The 21,397-nt window shown below is 40.4% G+C and overlaps 1 protein-coding gene and 1 pseudogene across 1 annotated transcript in view; both read left to right on the top strand.

The window, feature by feature from the left end:
• MINDY4B (MINDY family member 4B) overlaps window positions 1-9,861 on the top strand; it is a 53,981-nt gene extending 44,120 nt beyond the window's left edge. Inside the window, exons 11-12 of the mRNA XM_069104445.1 lie at window positions 7,678-7,858; window positions 8,642-9,861. Of these exons, the coding sequence (XP_068960546.1) occupies window positions 7,678-7,858; window positions 8,642-8,775 (315 nt within the window). The 3' untranslated portion in view covers window positions 8,776-9,861. The remainder of the gene's footprint in view (window positions 1-7,677; window positions 7,859-8,641) is intronic.
• Window positions 9,862-17,829: 7,968 nt separating this feature from the next.
• LOC138174285 (calmodulin-1-like) lies at window positions 17,830-18,741 on the top strand (annotated as a pseudogene).
• The last annotated feature ends 2,656 nt before the right edge of the window (window positions 18,742-21,397 follow it).

The following is a 21,397-nucleotide window of genomic DNA, read 5'->3' as shown; positions in this document are numbered from 1 at the left end:
ATAGATAGATAGATAGATAGATAGATAGATAGATAGATAGATAGATAAAGGACAGGTATTAATAGGGGATTATAGAAAGATGGTGGAGAGGCACATACGTGTGTCACATATAGTAGATTATTGCTAATATTCACATATCAGCTTATATTGTCACAAAACGTGAATTCGGGCTGTCTGGAGACTGAACTCTTTCCCAAGAAGTTCCACATTTCATTTCCTACTTTGGCACAGCTAACTTGAGCAGCAAGGAGTATGAAAGTCATCAACCCCGTCGTGGAATCTTAGAATCTCAGAGCTGGAAGGGATCTCAGGGTCTGGACCAAGGATTCCACCACAGGTGGCCCATGGAGTTGGAATATTGTATTTATATTCAGGTGGTGTCACCATGTCAGTGGGGTTTTTATTGCTATAAAGGAAAAGAGGGAGTACATCTGGAAATGACTGTGATCAAACCAAAGGTATCCGAACAACTTAATTTTTTAAAGGAAAAGATGGAATATTCTATGCAAATTTCCTAACAAAAGTAGCCTCCAATCTGATGTCTTCTGTTGAAGGGAAAATGATTGCCCCTAAAGGCAGTCCACTTTAGGATAGTTCTTATTATAAGGAAGCTTTTCCTACCCCAAACACAAATCCGTTCTCTAAAACTTTCACCCACTGTTCCAATTTCTGCCCTCTTGGAACAAGAAGAATAAGCTTGCTCTCTATTCCTTATGACAGTCTTTAAAACACTTGACAACATTTGTTGGGGAAACAACATTTCCCCCAAGTCTTCTCTTTTTTATGTTCAACATTCTCCATTCCTTCAACTGACCCTTATCTGGCATAAGAATAGGCATGATATTTTCTAGACTAAAAATGCAGACACATAATCTGACAAAGATTATTCCTTCTGTAAAGCTTTGACATAAGTATACTTCTCTTGGTTCAAATTGGGGCCATCCTGGATATACAACCATTGTACTTATCCAGTCAAACTTTTGAACAGTATACTCGTCTCTGACTAGAGCCACATTTCATGATCAATTTTAGAAAAAGGAACCAGGTTGATGTATGTTCAATAACAATCTGCCATATATAAAACTACTTGTCTGCTAGTTGCTGCCATCCTGATCCTGGGTAAATCTCCTCTTCTGATCTTGAACCAATGAAATCATTAAGCTCTTTTTTTTAAAACTCATAAACACCCTTAAAAGGGCACTGAGAAAGTGTTATTCTATTATAGTGATTAGCAATTCTGTTAAGCCAAAGAACTATGAAATTCCTAAGGTTGACTCTCCATTTGTCTTTAGAATCCACTGCACTGAAATGAAAATTAGAAGACTTAAGGAAACGCAGATTACATATGGAATAGTTATATATGACTTAGGGAGAATAGCCTGAGATCCTCCCCATTCTGTGCCAGAGATGGAGGACTATGAGTGGGGAATAGTATATGTATTGTCAGGTATGGTTGATTCATCGCTTGGTTGGATGAACTACTTTTTTCTCTGTCCTTTTTATTTTTGTTATAACTGATGACTTGTTGGAGAGGAAGGAGTATATGTTCAGAGATGACAATGATATCACCAATGAGCTAATAAGCACTTATTATGCACCAGGCACTGTGCTTGGTGCTGAGAATAGAAGCACAAAAAGTTTAAAAAAAACTAAATGAAAGTGTTTATATTTTATCTTAGAGAGAGTAAATAAAGACTGAATGAAACTGATAGAGTAGAAGAGAGTTACATGGTTAGATCTATACTTAAGGAAAATCACTTCAGCTATAGTATCAAGAATGGACTGCAGAGAAGAGAGAATTGAGGCAAGAAAACCAATTTGGAGGCCATTGCAACAATCCAAATGAAAGGCTGTCAGGAGGAAAGGGTCAGATACAAGATAAGCCGTAGATGTAGAAATGATGAGAACTGTCAAACAAATATATCATTTTTGTGAGGAAGAATATTGTGAGGTCAAGAAGTTATAATCCTGGAAAGCTAGAAAAGTAGACGTATCTTCCACAGAAACAGTGAAGTTTGGAATGGAGAAGGTTTGGGAGAAAATGAGAGTTCAATTTTGGTTGTTTGGAGTTAAAGATGTCTCCATGACATCTGACCTGAAATGCCAAATGAACAATTGGCGCATTATCAGAGGATCATAGATTTAGAGTTGGAAGGGACAATAGAGGTCTTCCAACCAGCCCTTTCATTTTATAGATGAGGAAACTGAATCCCCAAGAGGATGAGTGACTTGCCTAAGGTCACACCAGCTCACTTGTAGTAAATAGTGGCTCTGGCTCCAAATCCAGCAATCTTTCCACTGTGCCACAACAGACAGACTGACAGACAGACAGACAGACAGACAGACAGACAGACAGACAGACAGACAGATAGATAGATAGATAGATAGATAGATAGATAGATAGATAGATAGATAGATAGATAGATAGTTGGATGGATAGATGAATAGATGGATGGATGGATAGATAGATGAATAAAGATATCAATTAAAGTAAGTTTGTACTTTTTAAAAATATATATATAAAATAGTAGCCTCAGAATAATTACTCTAGTAGAACAGGACCAGTATAGTCACAGACCTTCTCTACTTTGAGGGGCTTAGTGGAATTAACCTAATTGAAGAATTAGTTGACTATCTACAAGTATTTAACCTTTTATGCACCAGGTTCTGTGCTAAGTGTTAATGATAAAAAGAAAGACAAAAAATAGTCCCTACCCTCAAGGAGCTTACATTCTAATAGGAGAGACAACATGACTATGTACAAGGCATATACAAATCCAGAAATATAAAAATATGCTCCCTTGGAATGCCCCATCTTTCCAGCCATAGTAGATTCAATAAATTTAAAGAATAAGCATAATAGTATGTACTTATTACAGAACTCTAGATTCATAAAGGGTTCTGGCTTCAAAAAATATAGCACTGCCCATCAGCCAAACTCTGCCCTAAGTCAATTTCTCCTTAAACTATGTAAGGTTTGCGGATATGGCAAAAGCACACATCCAACCAGCCCCAGAGTCAGATCTTGAAGGGGGAGGTCTCTTTAGAAAAAAAAATCTTTTCTCCTCAAGTAACATTCATAAAAAATAATATTCTCCTTAAAAGAGACTATAATGCTTTTTCCTTCCTCCCCCCTCCCCCGCCACTCCCAGAGCACCCTGTTAGAGCGGTGGGTCCCTGTGGGTTGTTTTGAGGTCCACAGAAGATGAAGGTGCTCTGGAACAAGAGTCCCTAGCACTTTTCTATTTGAAGGCACAATTTTGAGTGTGAGATTCCGATAGTTGAGTGTGAACATAAAGTAGTGTGCTGCTCACATCATCTGCAAAGCCTCAGGGGATTCACACCTGCTGCTGAGAAGAAAAATCAACTTTCATTTTTAAAAAACACTGAATTCATTTAGTCTTTGTCTGAAGCACTACCACTTCCTTCCCTTGCTGAACACATCACCATCTTTGTCCCACCCTCTCTCTTCTCTTTTTTTCTTTCTCTTTAGTGTTTGATACAAGAACATCCAACTACTTAAACATCAAATAAATCCCCTGGGAAAATGGTAACTAATTTGTCCCTTCTCCCAGCTCTTTTAGGGCAGACAATTTGGCCCTGCATTCAATATTTAACCAAGGGAGTGAAGAACTCACACAAGCAAGCAGAAATTAATAATCCCTAGGTCCTTGTTGACACAGTATCACAGTGACATGGTAAGTAGACAGAGCCCCAGGGCTGGAGTCAGAAAGACATGAATTCTAATTCAGCCTCAGACACATACTAGCTGTGTGACCTTGGGCAAGTCACTTCACTTCTGTTTGCCTCAGTTTCCTCCTGTATAAAATAACAGTACCTACATCCTAGGGTTGTTGTGAGGGTCAGATGAGATGGTATTTGTAAAATGCCCAGTAAAGTGCCTGGCACATTACATATATATGTTAGCTATGATGATGGTAGTGGCAGAGGTGGAGGTGAGAGGTAATCAGGTTAACTCAGTTAATCAACAAGCACTTATTAGGGGCTTCTTATGTGCCAGGTACTGTGCTAAATACTAAGGATACAAAAAAAGATAAAAAAAAAAAAGTCCCTGCCCTCAAGAAACACACTCATTGAGATAATATGTAAATAATAAGGGACACACAAGATATTTAGAATTCAGATGACAGGTAACCTTAGGGTAAAAGGCACTAGCAGCTGGACACTTGCAGCTCCCTCTCCAGACCCCCTTATCTCCTCCACAGCAGCATCGCTCCCCTCAAAGTTTTGTTCTTCCCTGTTAAAATGTAAGCTCCTTGAGGGCAGGGACTATCTTCTTTGCTTGACCTTGTATCCCCAATCTGGCACCTAGTGAGTCCCTAATAAATATTCTATTTTTTAATTAATCTACCTATTCGTAGAAGGAAGGGATTTGAAGAGGCAGGGGTGAAAAGGAAGGGCATCCCAGGCATTAATTAAGTACCTTCTTGTGTTGGACATGATGCTAGGTCTGGGTAGAGTTTTCCTCATAGGTCCATTTCTTGTTCCTGTCTTATTTCTACCTATTGTCTCTTCCTCCAAGGTCCAGATCAGGTTTTCCCTTCTTAAAGCCTTTACTGATCCTCACATAGTCAGTTAAGTGAAAGAAGGGAAGAAGAAAAGAAAAAAGGGAGGGAAGAAAGGAGAGAGGAAGGAGGAGAGGAAGAAAGGGAGGGAGGGAGGAAAAAGAGAAGGAAGGAAGGAAGGAAGGAAGGAAGGAAGGAAGGAAGGAAGGAAGGAAGGAAGGAAGGAAGGAAGGAAGGAAGGAAGGAAGGAAGGAAGGAAGGAAGGAAGGAAGGAAGGAAGGAAGGAAGGAAGGAGGGAGGGAGGGAAGAAGGGAGGGAGGGATGAACTCTTATTAAGGCTTACTATGTGCGTCTTACATATACTGCCTGTGTGATCCTGGGCTAGCATAGGCAGTTAGTTCCTGATGACTATAAGTTGAAGAGGTGTTGACCTGCATTGGCAGAAGGTGTTTCTTCACTAGAGATCTCCCTAGACCAGAGATATCATAGTATTAATCCATGTCTCCCTATGCCAAGCTCTGGGCTAAAGCACTGGAGATCTAAATATGAAAGCAAGGGCTGCCTTGCCCTTGGAAAACTGACATCTCAATAAAGAGTCTTCACAGCCTGGGAAAAGGGATGAAGTGAAGGCAGCGTGGGGTGTTCCTAATATGAGGAATTGGGAAGGACCCTCACCAGTGCTGGTTGGGGGTAAGAGGGGAAGAGAGGAGAACAGACCAGGCTGCTTTGGGCAGCGAGCCTATTGATAAGCCTGGCCAGAAGATAGACAGAGTAGGGAGTGATTGAAAAGAACTAATTTGTCAGCTCAAATTTCTTAGAGCCTTTTGTCTGGACCTCAGCTTTTTGTCTGTGTTATAGCTACAATAATAATGCTAATTTTAATAATAGCTGACAATTGTTTAGTGCTTTAAGGTTGACAAAGTACTTTCCATATGTTATCTCATTTGATCTTTGCAACAATACTGTTCAATAGATACTATTATAACCATTTTACAGAAGAAGAAACTGAGGCTGAAAAAAATGAAGTGATTTATCCAATCACATAACTAATAGGCATCTGAAGCATGATTTGAACTCTAGTCTTCCTGATTCTTTGTTGAACAGTCTATCCACTTAGCTGTCTGACTAATATTCTTTAATTAATAGTAATACTAAAAGGTGAAAGCAAAATCCAGTAGACAATTCCCATATATTCCCTGAGATTTTCTGAAAGATATGAATAACCTGATAGATGACCAGAGAGTACGGGGAATGTAAAAGCTGCCAATAGTCCTTTCAGCTACTTGCAGATTCCAGGCACATTCCTCTAGTTCTGTAGAGTTTCTTCTAATGCTCAATCAGCCTTTTCCACACTGTTATAAACAGTAGTATCCATAAGAGGTTGTCAGTGTTAGTCTTTGTGATTTGAGGCTGGCTTGTTCCTTATTCGTATAGTGAAAGAATTCTGCTTTGGACACCAGTTCTTATCAGTTAAACCCCACTTCTTTATATTTAAATAAGATTTAAATTAAGGCAGAAAGTCAAACCTCTGCTTGAATTTTAGGGATTTACTAACTGGGAACTCTGAGCTATTTTTATCATAGTATCTTTTCTTCTGATGTAAATTCCATAGAAATAGCAAAGGAAGGAACCATATAGACCTGAGGTTAAAAATCAAGCTAACTATTTTAACAGTCTGTGGCTAATTAAACCTTTAGCCTCCTAAATGAGAAAAACAGAGGGGAGAATGGTTGAAGACAGCTGATACCTGTGTGAGAATCAATTCTATCCTTTCCAAAAGTGAAGATGGAGCAGAAAACATTCTGTACTTCCGACAGCACCCACTGGTGTTACTGAAGTAAAGTGAATAAAGAGTTGGCCTCAATATCAATAAGGTTTAAGTTCAATTCCTGTCTGTAACACATATTGGCTATTTAAGCCTCAGCAAATGACTGAACTTGTCAGATCCCTAGATATAACTCTCTGAGAGTATGAATTGCAGAGGGAGGAGGGGGAAGAGGAGGAGGAGGAGGAAGAGAACAAGAAGAAGAAGGAGAAGGAGGAGGACAAGGAGGAGGATGAGCAGAAGGAGAAAAGGAAGGAGAATAATGTAATAGAAAACTATTGTGCCTAAGAATCAACAAATATGAGGAATTAAGACAAAGAGAAGATTTCCAAGAACTAATACAGAGTGAAGGAAGCAAAGGCAAGAGAATAACAATGACTAAAACTACATAAATTTTTCCTTTCAGTGTAGTTTTCAAATTTTGACATAATTATAATGTTCAATCTCAGTCCCAGAAAATGAAACATAGACTTTCGCCCTCTCAGTAGAGACAGGAGAGACCACAGATACAGAATGTTGCATACACTGTCATATAAAGTCACCAAGAGGGCTATTCTTTGCTGAACTATTTTTTTTGTTGCAAGAAAGGTTTTAACAGTAGGGGCAGGGTGGGGGGGTGGGAGTGGAGAGAGATAGATTGGTAAATACCTGTGGTGTGAAAAACAAAATGTAGTGATCAGGTTTTTAAAAAAATAAAGTGCTACCTTACAAAGCATCAGAACTGAAATACATCCTGTTCTACTGCTTAAAATGTGTTGTCCCCAAATACAAAGACACTATATATACTAATACAACCCTTCCTCTACACACACACAGAATGAGAGAGACAAACAGACAGATAGAGAAAGATAGAGACAGAGAGATTAATGAGAGGCAGCATACTGTAGTGGATAGGGAAGACCTGAGTTCAAATCCCACTTAATATACTAGCTGTCCAACCCTGACAAATCATTTAAACTGACTGTCTCAGTTTCAGTGTCTATAAAACAATGGTCATCTCATTGGTTTCAAAGATACCCTTTAGCTCTAAATCTATAATTGACTTTTCTGTTTGCCTTCCCAATACCTGGAATATAGGAAATGCTTTAAAAGACCATTGCTCAAGATTAACATCATTGGAGGCGTATTCATTCACTGGTTAAGTCCTTATTTTAAGAGATGACTTTTTGTGTATCACCTGGCATAGTAACATAGTGAGATCAGGTGTTTAATAAGTGCTTTCTCATAATGATGAGATGAAGTAAAATCTCTTTTTAATGTAGTGAAACCAAAGCAACTTCAAAAGTAAGAAAGTCCATTTTGAGATCCTTGCTTTCCCCACCCCAGGTTGGAAGCATGCTGAAGACTCCAAAATTCCCGATCTGGCTGTGTAACATTAGTGGCACATACAGCATACTTTTCAGTGACAATAAACTGCTCTTATCTGACTGGAAGATGGAGCATCACTTTGGTCTTTATTTTTATACTGGTCATCCCTACCAGAAAAAGGCAGCCCATCTCACAGTAGGTAAGTATGCACAACCCCAAGTGATAGATGTTCTCACATGTTCCAATAGGAGTTTCTCTTGAATATAGCATCTCAACAAAAGAATTTTTAGGGTGGGTTGCTAAAAAAGAAGCCCACAAATTCAACTTTTAGTCTCCCAGCAAAAGTATATGGTGTGGTAATCCTAAATTTCATTTGTATAAAACCCAGGACTTTTTGGAATATTGTAAAGAAAACATGAACCTTTGGGAGAGATTACGAGTGGAAAGTGAATGGTCAGGGTTCCCCTGATGCTTCAAATAAACTGTTTTTTATGCCTAGAAAAGGAGGCATTAAGAAGACACATACCCCTAACCTCACAATACTCCCATTAGCTATATGACCCTTGATCAATCACTTAACCTCTCCTGGCTTCAGTTTCCTTATGTAAAAAATAGAGATAATCATAGCAACTACCTCACAAGGTTTTCTTAGAGATCAAATAGAAAATACTCTGCAAACCTCAAAGAACTATATGAATCATTATTAACAATATTTATATACAAATAATTATACAACAACTAGTACAAAATTCTTATATAAAAATTAATCAAAATTATTGTTATTTCCTCCTGGAATTTTCTCCTAATCTTAATACTCTTTACTTTGACCTGGCACAGCTGTCCTTGGGCAGCTCAGCCTGCTGGCCAATCTTCTCTGTCTCTTACAATATAGTGTGGGTTCCATACTAGTCTAATTGTAGTAAGAGTTTAGCTAATGATGGTGTAATTAACTATGATTAATTCCTGGTTCTTTCTCCTTCAGACACTCATTCTCACCACTGGGAAGAAGTCCAACAGAATGAGAACCATGCCCCAAAACGACCAGTGGAGATGGTGATAAGGACAAAATGGAAGGGGGCTTCTGTCAACTGGAATGGAACTCTCCCATTCTTCTGAAGGGAAAGACTTGGTTTCTCTGAAGTATTTGACACTGGAGATTAATGCTTTCTTCCTAATATCCTTTACCCCCTTAGCTTCCACGGCATCAAACTCTCATATTTCTTATACTATTTCTCTGACCATGTGTCCTCTCTCTTCTTTGCTGGTTCTTTATGCTCCTTATGACTCTTAAATCTTCAAGGCTCTACCCTAGGTTACTCTTCTCTTTTCTTTTTTTTTATTTAAAAAATTTTTTTTGTTTTTGGAGGGGGCAAGGCAGGAAAATTGGGGTTAAGTGATTTGCCCAAGGTCACACAGCTAATAAGTGTTAAGTGTTTGAGGCCGGATTTGAACTTGGGTCCTCCTGACTCCAGGGCCAGGGTATTCACTTCGACACTTTGCCATCCCAACTCCCCTCTTTTCTTCCTACATCCTGTCCTTTGGCAAGTTCACCTGCTCCCATGGTTTCAATTATTAACTATGAAGATGACTACCAAGTCTATATCTGTACTCCACCTTTCCTCAGAACTTCAGCCTGATATTTTCAACTTTATATTGGATTTCTACACTAGATAGTCCCCTGGCACCTCAAACGCAACATGTCTGACATCAAGTACATCATCTGCCCCTCCTTCAACTTTTTGATCTTTGATAATGGTGGCACTATCCAATCTTTCATCTTTGGATCCTTCCTCCCCCTTGCCTCAGAAATCCAAGTCATTTGCCATCACCTTTAGGTTGACAATATCTCTCATGTAGGTTTTGGGAAGGGGGTGAAAAGGGAAATTTCGAAGTCCCTTTAATGACTTCAAGCTTCCTGTGGAAAAAAAAAAGCCCATTTCTTTAATACCAACATTCTATTACCATTGCTATGTTGTAGCAGGATGTATAATACAAAAATCTCTGAAGACTTCAATGTGAATATCACATAGAGGACAATGAAGACATATGAGAACAACACATAGCCAATGAGAACTTCCAAAGAGATGCATCATGGGATAGTAGATAAAGCACTGGACTAAGAATTAGGCAGACCTAGGTCAATTCCTGCCTTAAATTCTTAGTAGCTGTGTGACCCTGGGCAAATCACCAAAAGTTCTCTGGACCTCAATTTCCTCATTTGTAAAATGTGGGGGTTAAACACAAAAGTTTAACCTAAGGTTCTCTCCAGTGCTAAATATATGATCTAAGAAATTGAATAAAAAATGTCATCAAAGAATTCTCTGGTTGGTCTAGAAGGACTCCAGATCACCAGCAGCTGTGGTGGTCCAGAATTATAAACACATAGATGCTAAGGACAAACTGAGAGGTCAGTGCAGTGTGGACTTTGGGACCCAGTAGTTGGTAGTGCATCAGATTTTGCCCCTAGGGTGAGAAGCCGCTGCCACATGGCAGCTTCAGCTCCTGGCCTGCAGAGTATAGGGGGACCAAGCAACCAGTCTGAGGGGTAATCACTCTTGCTTTAACCTGCTTGGATCTGGATTGCAGTCTAGGGTGGAGGTCCTGAGGTATGTGACCAACTTGCCAGAGCATGTGGAGGCTTCAGAGAGGGCACCCAACTAATACCTCAGGCAGCTGAGAAAACCCCAGCATTTGGTACGAAGCTCCCCTGTCTGGTAGCAGAGTCCTACTGTGGCAAAAAGCCCAAAAGTCAAGTAATTGAGTGGCAACATGACCAGGCAAAGGAAGCAAAGCAAACAGAAGAATCTAACATTGGACTCCTATTTTGGGGACAAAAAGGATCAAAGCATGGAACAGGAGGAAGACAGGGAAGTCAGAGCTCCTGCACCAAAAGCTTCAAAGGAAAATAACAAGCTGGTTGCAGGCCATAGAGGACCTTAAGAAGCAGATAAGAGAAGTGGAGGAAAAATTGGGAAGAGAAATGAGAACAATGCAAGAAAATTATGAAATGAGAGTCAACAGCCTGACTGAGGAAAAGAACACCTTAAAAAATAGACTAACTCAAATGGCAAAAGAGGCTCAAAAAGCCAATGAGGAGAAGAATGCCTTAAAAAGCCAAATTTGCCAGATGGAAAAAGAATCTCAAAAGCTCAATGAGGAGAATCATTGCTTCAGAATTAGATTGGATCAAATGGAAGCTAATGATTTTATGAGAAATCAAGATGCTCTTAAACAGATCCAAACAAATGAAAGAATGTGAAATGTGAAATATCTCATTGGAAAAAACACTGACCTGGAAAATAGATCCAGGAGAGATAATTTAAAAATTATTGGACTACCTGAAAGCCATGATCAAAGAAAGAACCTGGAAATCATCCTCCAAGAAATTCTCAAGGAAAACTGCCCTGATGTTTTAGAACCAGAGGGCAAAATAGAGGTTGAAAGAATCCACCGATCACCTCCTAAAAAAGATCCAAAAAAGAAAACTCCTAGGAATATTATAGCCAGGTTTTGGAATTCCCATATCAAGGAGAGTATATTACATGCAGCCAGGAAGAAACAATTTAAATATTGTGGAAACACAATCAGGATAATTGAGGATCTGGAAGCTTCTACACTAAGGGATCGAAGGGCTTGAAATGTGATATTCCGGAGGTCAAAGGAGCTGGGATTAAAACCAAGAATCACCTACCAAGCAAAACTAAGTATCATGTTTCAGGGGAAAATATGGTCATTCGGTGGAATAGAGAACTTTCAAGCATTCTTGATGAAAAAACCAGAGTTGAAAAGAAAATTTGACATTCAGATACAAGAAGCAAGAGAAGCATGATAAGCTAAATGGGGAAAAGAAATCATAAAGAACTTATCAAAGTTGAACTATTAACATTCCTGCACGGAAAAATGATAATTGTAACTGATGAAACTTTTCTCAGTATGAAAATAGTTGAAGGGAATAGAAATATGAATATGTATATATATATATATATATATAGGAGGGTATACGGCATATGAATACATATGTGAGTGTGTATATATGTTTACAGGTATACATGGATAGAGGCACAGGACTTATTTAACAGGAAGGGATGATACTTAAAAGGTGAAATCAAGAGGTGAGAGAGGAATATAATGAGAGGAGATGGGGAGAGACAGAATGGGGCAAACTCATGTAGAAGAGGCAAGAGAAAATGGTTACAATGGAGGGGAAGAATAGGAAGGCAAAAGGGAATAGGTCAACATTATTCTCATTGAATTTGGCTTGGGGAGGGAATGAAATACACACTAAATAGGGTATCTTACCCTACAGGAGAGTAGGGGGGAAGGGGATGAGAGGGGGGATGATGGAAGGGATGGCAGGCTGGGGGGGAGGGAAGTTGGAAGCACCCACTTTTGAAAAGGGACGAGATCAAAGTATAGAATAGAACAAGTGGGAGGTGGGATAGGAGGGAGGGAAATATAGTCAGTCTTTTACAATATATCTACTATGTTAATGTTTTACATTAGCTACACATATACAACCTATACTGAATTGCTATCTTCCCAGTAAGGGTGGGTGACAAGGGAGGAAGGGAATGAATCTGGAATTCAAAGTTTTAAAACCAAATTTTTAAAATATATATACTATTATTAATACTATTTTACATGTAATTGGGAAATAAGATATACAGGCACTGGGGCATAGAGATCCACCATGCCCTACTGGAAAAGTCAAAGGGGGTATGGGAGAAGATATGGGAGAGAGCAGATTGGAGGAGGGGATATCCTGTGGGACTGCTATTTTGGGGTAGGGGAAAAACAGGGAGAAAATTTGTAACTCAAAATCTGGCGGAAACAAATGATGTAAATTAGAAGTTAATAAAGCATTTGAAAAATGAAAAACCAACAAAGAATTCTTTGATGAGAAAAGAAGATGGATATGTCTCATTGCTTTTATGAGAGATGACAAGTGGACAGTATCATGTAGTACTTTAAGGTCTGTGAAGCACACTACACACAACCTTGTGAGGTAGGTGCTATTATTCCCATTTTACAGTTGGAGAAACTGAGGCAGGCAAGGGTGGAGTGACTTGCCCAAGATCACACAGCTAGTACATACCAAAAGCAGGATGTAAATTTATGTCTTCCTGCCCCCAGGCCCAGCACTCTATCCACTGCCCTGGCCACCCTGTGTATTTGTCATCTAAAGTTAAAAGAACCTCAGAGGCCCAACCCCCTCATTTTTGAGGTAGGGAAGGGTATATAGTGTCTGCAATGTTCCAGGCACTGTGATAAGCACTCTTTACAAATATTATCTCATTTGATTCTCACAACAAACCTGGGAAGTAGGCGCTGTTATTATCACATTTTATAGTTGAAGAAATTGAGGCACACAGAGTTTAAGTGACTCACCCAGGGTCACACAGCTATTGAATATCTTAGATCATATTTTGAACTTCCTGACTCCAGTCCCAATACTCTATCACCTGAGCCACTGAGGAGGAATAGGAAATTGAGGCAGTAGTTGACCTGTTGAATTAAATTCATAGGGAGGATCATTGCCTGAGAGCTAGAAGGGTCTTTAAGACCATCAGATCAAATGCCCTCGGTTTACCATCGAGGAAAATAAAGCATACATAGGTTTTGTGACTTGCCTATAATCACACAGCTAATAAGTGTCTGAGGTAGGGTTTGAAGCAAAATCTTCCTGATCTAAAGTTTGGTACCCTTTTCCTTTCTCCATGATTCCTCTCCCAAGTACCAAGAACTTTGACACAGTGAGACAAAAACCATCTCATTTCTGGCATGCTCTTTTCTACCCACTTATAATGTACTTCTCATTTTCTTTTTAATTAACCTACTTACAGTTGCTTAATGATTTACCACCCTGTGTTGTAATGGAAATATGAGCACCTGCCTGGGTTTCCTGAAGTGGGCAGAAAAAATTAACCATTGATCATGAGAATTAAAAAATCTTAAAGGTATATGTTGAAAAACCAAGGCCAAACTATCAGTGGTGAGGATATTACACCTTCAGCTCCAATTTCTAAAAAGTATTTGTTGTTCCCCCAAATACATCTCGTAGGAAAAGCAGGGGAACAAATCTCTCTCTTTTATGTGTGTCTGCAGCAGGAATTACGCCCTTTAGTAAAAGCACAACCAGATCTGCACAACTGCTACTTTGAAGTCAGCTATACCAATTCATCTGTTTGATCAAAAATGTAGATTGAAATTCCCCCATGGCCTAATACTTTGCAATTCATACTTCCTTGATAAAAGGCTACCCTTGGATTATAGGTCTATGGCAATAAACTTTTACTGAAGAATACATTCAAATGTAAGATTAGACCAGAGTTCTAGTTAGGGCATAAGTACAAGGCCTCTCCTCTCCTCTCCTCTCCTCCCCTCCCCTCCCCTCCTTTCTCCTCTCCTCTTTTGTCCTCTCCTCTCCCCTCTCCTCTTCTCTCCTCTCCTCTCCTTCCCTCCCCTCCCTTCTCCTCTCCTCTCTAGTCCTCTCCTCTCCCTTCTCCTCCCCCTCTCCTCTTCTCTCCTCTCCTCTCCTCTCCTCTCCTCCCCTCCCCTCTCCTCTCCTCCCATCTCCTCCCTTCTCCTCTCCTATCCTGTCCTCTCCTCTCCTCTCCCCTCTCTTCCCCTCATCTCTCCTCTCCTCTCCTTTCCCCTTTCCTCTCCTCTCCTGTCCTCTCCTCTCCTCTCCTGTCCTTTCCTCTCCTCCTCTCCCCTCCCTTCCCCTTCCCTCCCCTCTCCTCCTCTCCACTCTCCTTTCCTTTCCTCCCCTCCCCTCCCTTCAATCAATCCTCCTACTGATATGTTCTCAAGGCCCTTCACCATCCTAGTCACCCTCTGCTAGAATCACCCAAACTTGTCAATGTCCTCCTTCAAACTGGGTCCTGGAACAGAATACAATCTCAAGATGGCCTCCCTCATTTTCAACACCTTATCAAGATCACACTGCTATTTTGACTGTTGATTCATATGAAGCTAGCAACCTACTAAAACCCAGAAATTTCTTCCTTATAAATTACTGCTTTACCAGACTTTCCCATTTCTTGTATTTGGTGAAGCTGATATTTGGAACCTAAGTATAAACTTGGAAAGAAAGCTCCCACTAGTGATAGGACACATGGGCATAATGACAACATTAGTCCTGGACATAATAATGAAAGTAATAAATCATCACTTATAGGAGTGATGTATAACTGGGCTTGTTTCTAGAAAGCATTCCATTACTGGGGCAAAACTAAAACCAGTATCCAACCTTAGCAAAGGCACAGTCTAGCGGCCTTGGTGTCCAGTCAGCAGCCAATGTAACTGTGGCATGGGCTAAAATGGCAGTAAGCCCCAGAAGTTCCAATATCAGATTTTCCAGCCCTCACCTAGCTTGCACCTTTATCACTGTGGCTCACATTTCTTTTATGAGTGCTTCTAAATGTGATGATACACACACTTTCCTCTCTTCTATGGGAATTCAATGGCTGTCTCCCACCCCACACTACAGTTTATATCGAAGAAAAATGGTTTGCTATCACTTTCTTTTCTTTTTTTTTTTAAGCAATCAGGGTTAAGTAACTTGCTCAAGGTTACACGGCCAGTTATTCCTGGGTGTGGTGCTAAGTATCTGAGCCCAGATTCCATCCCAGGTCATCCCGACTCTGGTGCCAGTGCTCTTACTCGCTGAGCCACCTGGCCACCCCTGCTATCACTTTAAAGGCAAGATTTCCTCCCAGGCCTCACCTCCAGAACAGCATCATTAGTTACTCCAGTCAGAATTTGGTGGCTGTGGGCTTTTCTTTTATATTAATAGGAACAAATTTACAAGCAGTGAGAAAAAAGTAAACTACAGGGTGAGAGTTCACTTAGCATGTTGGCTATAGGGAAATTAATGGGTATATGTCTCTTAATACCTCCCCTCTTCTGGAGAGGAAAACAAAAAAGTCAATAACTGAATAGTTAATCTGAAGTCCTTTGCCCTTCAGGAAGGGAGAAGAGAGAACAAAAGGTGTTAGGTGCTTTGTATATATGGGCCCTCTGGCTCACCATCGCACTTGGCATGGCTTGGTGGCATATTTCTTGTCTTGTCAACCCACCCAGTCAGGTGTCAACAGTCTCTGATCACCTGCAACTCTAAAGATTCAGTGGGAGAGGGGAGGGAGAGGGTTTGGAGTCAAGGACATCACTTTAACTGCCCAATATTCTCTCACTCCTCCACATAGCTCAGTCAAGACAGATTCTTCATTCTTCCTAGCTTTCTCTCCCAATATCAAGTTCAAACATCAGAGTCCTTTGTGAACTCCAGATAAAAGTCTGCTTGGTTGGCATGGTTACTCACAGTGTCACATGTTCCTGGGACAATGCTGACTAAATTGGCAGGCTGAGGAGGGTTACAGACTACATCTAACCCTACTAAATTTCATCTTATTAAATGTGCTCCATCATTCTAGGCTGCTGAGATATTTTTGGATCCTGTCATTCACCTTGTTTTCAAAAAATTAATTCAGTACTCTGCATTTTTCTGACTTAGCCATTACATTATTTTTTATTACTTGTATGCACAAGCTAAGAACTGGACAATGGATACATTAGAAGTTCTCACCAGCCATGACCTCCAACCACGTGAAGTATGGTTGACCACTTTGCAGTCTTACAAGTGTGTTGAGAAGACAAAGGATAAATTGGGGATGATACAGAATGGAAAGATAAACAGAAGTAGTACAATGCTGGTAGAGGTCAAATACAGTTAGAAGATTGGCGAAGGCATTGTTAATGGGGTAGAGTGAGTGACTGAGTGGTAACTGGGATATTCTAGAAACATTGCACTGAAAACTTAGCACTATTGTCCTGCCAAGAGACAGCCTTCTGTGCCATGGGAAAACTTTCCCCACAGTTTCTTCAAGTTGGCAATGCCAAGTCTACCCATAGCCTTTGTAATGATATCAACCCCTCTAGAATTCCGACAACATAAGAAAAAACCACAGTCCCAATTCCACACTGTTAACTACTCTACCAGCCTTAAACAACACACTGAGGTTCCTAAATAATTGGCAAATATGATTGCTAAGCTATTGTCACTTGTCTCTGAAAGATCATGGAGAATCTAGAAGGTACAATTAAGTCCAGAGCAAAAACACAAGGAAATAGAGTCTGCAAATCAAAGAACATTGGATTTGACACTGATTCCTGGCAAAATGATAAAACACCATTAAATGAATGGTTAGTGAAGATCTGGAAAGAAGACTTGATCACAAAAAACAGACCAGTATATTTCTTCAGTGCCAAGAAGTTCTCTTAAACCAGGGAGCTGCCAAGCTCCTCAGATCTACAAATAGCAAAGTATTCTGATTTGTTCAATCCACTAGACACTTCTCACAACAAAATAGGGGCAAACCTGTCTTCCCCTCTCTCTCTCTCTCTCTCTCTCTCTCTCTCTCTCTCACACACTCACACTCTCTCCCCTCCCCCCCTCTCTCTCTCTCTCTCTCTCTCTCTCTCTCTCTCTCTCTCTCTCTCTTTCTCTCTCTCTCTCTGTCTCTCTGTCTCTGTCTCTCTTCTGTCTCTCTGTCTCTCTCTGTCTGTTTCTGTCTCTCTGTCTCTTTCTGTCTCTCTGTCTGTCTCTCTCTCTCTGTCTGTCTCTCTCTCCACAGAAAGATATAAAGGGAAACATCCATGTTCCTGGGAGGTTTTCCCTTCCTCAGCCTTGATAGCTCTAAAAAACAATAAGCCCCAATGGTTCTTTCACCTAGCACCAGCATTTACCTATCTCCCAGTTTCCTCTCTCCAGTCAGTCAACAAAGGAGTATCTTTCTTCCAATCAGCAAGACTTTAGCAAACAACTGAATGGTCCATTGCCTCAGTTGGAAGCCTTCTGTGTCTTGTGACATCCAGCTCCTTGTGACTCCTTCAGCTTACCCTCCTGCTTCTTTTATCTCTTCCTCCAGTTTCTGGAACCTTCTTCTCTGTCTTCTTATATCTTCCAGAGCTTCAAGCCAAAGTCTCCTGGTGGTCAGCGACTCATCTTTCCCTCATGAGGTGAAATTTAAGAAACCCACCTTTCTGTCAAGTCCTTATATACTTCCCTAGTCCCCAAAGAGTTTAATTTCTAACTTCTTGGTTATAAACTTCAAGATTCTATTTTAGGAATTAGTCCAAGTGCAGCCACTGAGTGTGGAGGTCTTTGATAGGAACTTGGGCACTGGTAACGCTAACAGTATGGATGATCAGCTGACAGAAGAGCAGACTGAAGCACTCGAAGAAGCCTTTTCACTGTTTGACAAGAATGCAGATGGTACTATAACAACAAAGGAATTGGGAACTGCAATGAGGCCACTTGGGCAGAACCCCATGGAAGCTGAATTACAGGATAGGATTAATGAAGTAGATGCTGATGGTAATGGCACAATTGACTTTCCAGGATTTCTGACTACTGTGTTTCCCCGATAATAAGACATTGTCTTATTATTTTTTTTGGACAGAAAAACACCAGAGGGCTTATTTTAATGAACATTGACAGCAATTTTAATAAACAGGTAAATGTGAACAAAAAAATGTACTTTTATTCAATAATGAATTCAATAAAGAACAGGATGATGCGCTCACTGCTGCAGCTCTGATTGGATGCAGCTCGGAGCGCGGCGTGCGTTTCACCTGGACGGGGGGGGGACGGTGCATACAGAGGGTACCGTAATGTAGCGTGTAGCACAGGGGATCACCTTCACTACAGTAGCAATCTCAATAGGGCTTATTTTCGGGGGAGGGCTTATTTTAGAGGAATCTTACACAGTAAGGGGAGGGCTTATTTTCGGGATAGGTCTTATTATCGGGGAAACACGGTATGATGGCAAGAAAAATGAAAGACACAGACTGAAGAAGAAATTCGAGACACATTCCGTGTGTTGGATGGCAACAGTTACATTAGTGCAACAGAACTTCACCAGGTGATGACAAACCTTGGAGAGAAGTTAGCAGAAGAAGAAATTGATGAAATGACCAGGGAAGTAGATATTGATGGTGATGGTCAAGTAAACCATGAAGAATCTGTATAAATGATGACAGCAAAGTAAAGACATTGTACAGAATGTGTTAAATTTCTGGTACAAAATTGTTTATGTGCCTTTTCTTTGTAATTTATCTGTAAAAGGTCCCCCCCCCCCCCGCACTGTCAAAAGGATATGCATGTGTAGTAATTAGGACTTCATTCCTCCATGTTTTTCTTCCCCTTATCTACTGTCATTGTGCTGAAACTTTATTTTGGAAAATTGATGAAGTAAAATATGTTGCATGTGGCTTTCTCTGGATATATCTAAGCCCTTCTGCACATCTGAATTTAGACAGAGTTGGTCAGATGAGGGAACATCTGGTTATGCCTTTCTTTTTTTAAAGGAGTAGTTTTCTTTAGGAGCTGTCAGCATGTTGTTGTTGAAGTGTGGAGTTGTAACTCTGCATGGACAACAATATGTACTTAAAGTTGCACTATTGCAAAATGGGTGTGTTATCTAGGTACTTGTATACTATTTTTTTGTACTACTGGTCCTGTACCAGAAAACATTTTCTTCTATTGTTATTTGCTTTTTTGTTTAAACTTTGTTTAGCCACTTATTTTTTTAAAATCTGCTTATGCCACAATTTGCTTCAAATCCATTCCAAGTTATATATTTGTTTTCCAATAAAAAATCATTACAATTTTTTTAATTCTATTTTTAAAAATCCAGTCACATGCAAAGGAGCTGGTGGATCACAACTATCACCAACTGCTGTATTACCCTTTCCTTCAAACAGGTCTGGTCAGTACATTCATCTGAGGGGTAGATCTCTATCTGGTCCTTAAAACAGTCTCTGTGTCACTTCTGAACATTTTATCTGAGACTGTTATTTCTTTTTTTTTTTTGTCTTTTTGGGCCAAGGAAGGTAGGGCAATTGGGGTTAAGTGACTTGCCCAAGGTTGCCCAGCTAGTAAATGTTAAGTGTCTGAGGCTGGATTTGAACTCAGGTCCTCCTGACTCCAGGGTTGGTGCTCTATTCACTATGCCACCTAGCTTCCCCCGAGACTGTTATTTCACAAATTAATTTTAATAGTTTTCTTCACACCAATGTTCTTTTCTCTCCCCTTTCAGCCATTAAACTGTTCATGTGTGAAAGGCTCAGTACTTAATATGCTGAGTCAATAAGCATTTTTTAAGGACTTACTATGTGCCAAGCACTGTACTAAATTCTGAGAAACAAAAATAATCCAGAACAATCCCTGCTTTCAAGGTGCTGTAGCAGCAAGCACCCCAAGTGTCCTCAGGGTTTGCTGCCAACACAGGTTCTTGGATCTGCTTTGATAAAGGAAAGCAACTCAAAATGGGTTAACAAGCTTACTTTAATCAGTCAAACGTATATCGTTTACCTCGTTCAGGGGAAAAAGGTCAGCACCCTGAACTTCAAAGTATACAGACAGAATTATCAAGACAGAAACAGATCAAGTAGACAGCTTTCCAAACTGTCCAACCATTGCATCCATACCAAATCAACATCTGGGTTTTTCAAAGCCGGGGAGCTCTGGACAATGGCTTCCCAGAATCCAGATCAAATCACAGAACACTTCTCAAAGTGAGCCCCCAAAACAAAGCTACACATCAGGGCTTATATAGCCTTCTCCTGGCTCAGAGAATGTAACAACCTTATTGACCCACTGGCCAATCAAGAAGTATCTACTGAAAAACAAGCCTCCCACCCCAGGCTCCAGGTGCACTTTAGCCTAGGGGCAGGGAAGATCTTAAAAATTTACATTCCCATTACAGGTGCTCACAGTCTAGTAAGACTGTAAGGGAGACAATATGCAAATAACTATGTATAAACAAGATAGACACAAGATAGATTAGAGATAATGGGTGTCGGGGAGGTATTAGTATTAAGGGGGAATGGGAAAGGCTTCCCACAGAGGTGAAATTTGAGATGAGACTTGAAGGAAGTCAAGGAAGCCTGCAACCAGAGTTGAGGAGGGAGAACATTCCAGGCATGGGGATGTTCAGTGACACTGTCCACAGTTGGGAGGTAGAATGTCTTGTTTGAGGAACAGCAAAGAGGCCAGAGTCAATGGATCTCAGACTCTTGGATGAAGTAAACTGTAAGAAAACTGGAAAGGTAGGAAAGGTCATGTAGGACTTTAAAAACCAAACAGGATTTTCTATTTGATCCTGAAGGTGATAAGAAGACGTTGGAATTTATTGAGTAGGAGGGGTGACACAGCCAGATCTGTCATTTAGGATGATTAATTTGACAGCAGAGTGGAGGCTGGACTAGAAGGGGGCCAGGCTTGAGGCAAGGAGACCAGCCAGCAGCCAGTGTAATAGTCCAGGGGTGAGGCGATGAGGATTTTCACCAAGATGGTGGGAGTGCCAGAGGAGAGAAGGAGGCCATATACAAGAGATGTCATAAAGGTAGGATTGAGGACCTAGAAACTGATCAGATATAGGGAATTAAGAGAGAAATGAGTTGAGGATAACACTTAGGTTGAAACCCTTGAATGAATGGAAGGATGGTGGTATCCTCAATACTAACAATCATAGCTGGTGCTTATATAGTCATTTAAGGTCTGCAAGGTGCTATAGGAATATTATCTCATTTGGTCCTTACAACAACCCTTGAAGGTGGGTACTGTTATTATCCCCATTTACAGATGAGGAAACTGAGGCAAATGGATTAGGTGATTTCTCCAGGGTTGTACAGCTGAGTGCCTGAGATGGACTGGAACTCAGGTCTTCCTGAC

The sequence above is a fragment of the Petaurus breviceps genome, unplaced genomic scaffold (assembly GCF_028583685.1).
Source record: "Petaurus breviceps papuanus isolate PSGF00001 unplaced genomic scaffold, PetGlider_PUasm1.0 688, whole genome shotgun sequence".
Classification (NCBI taxonomy): Eukaryota; Metazoa; Chordata; class Mammalia; order Diprotodontia; family Petauridae; genus Petaurus; species Petaurus breviceps.
The sequence above is the reverse complement of the archived record's forward strand: the minus strand, read 5'-3'. Positions and strand labels throughout refer to the sequence as shown.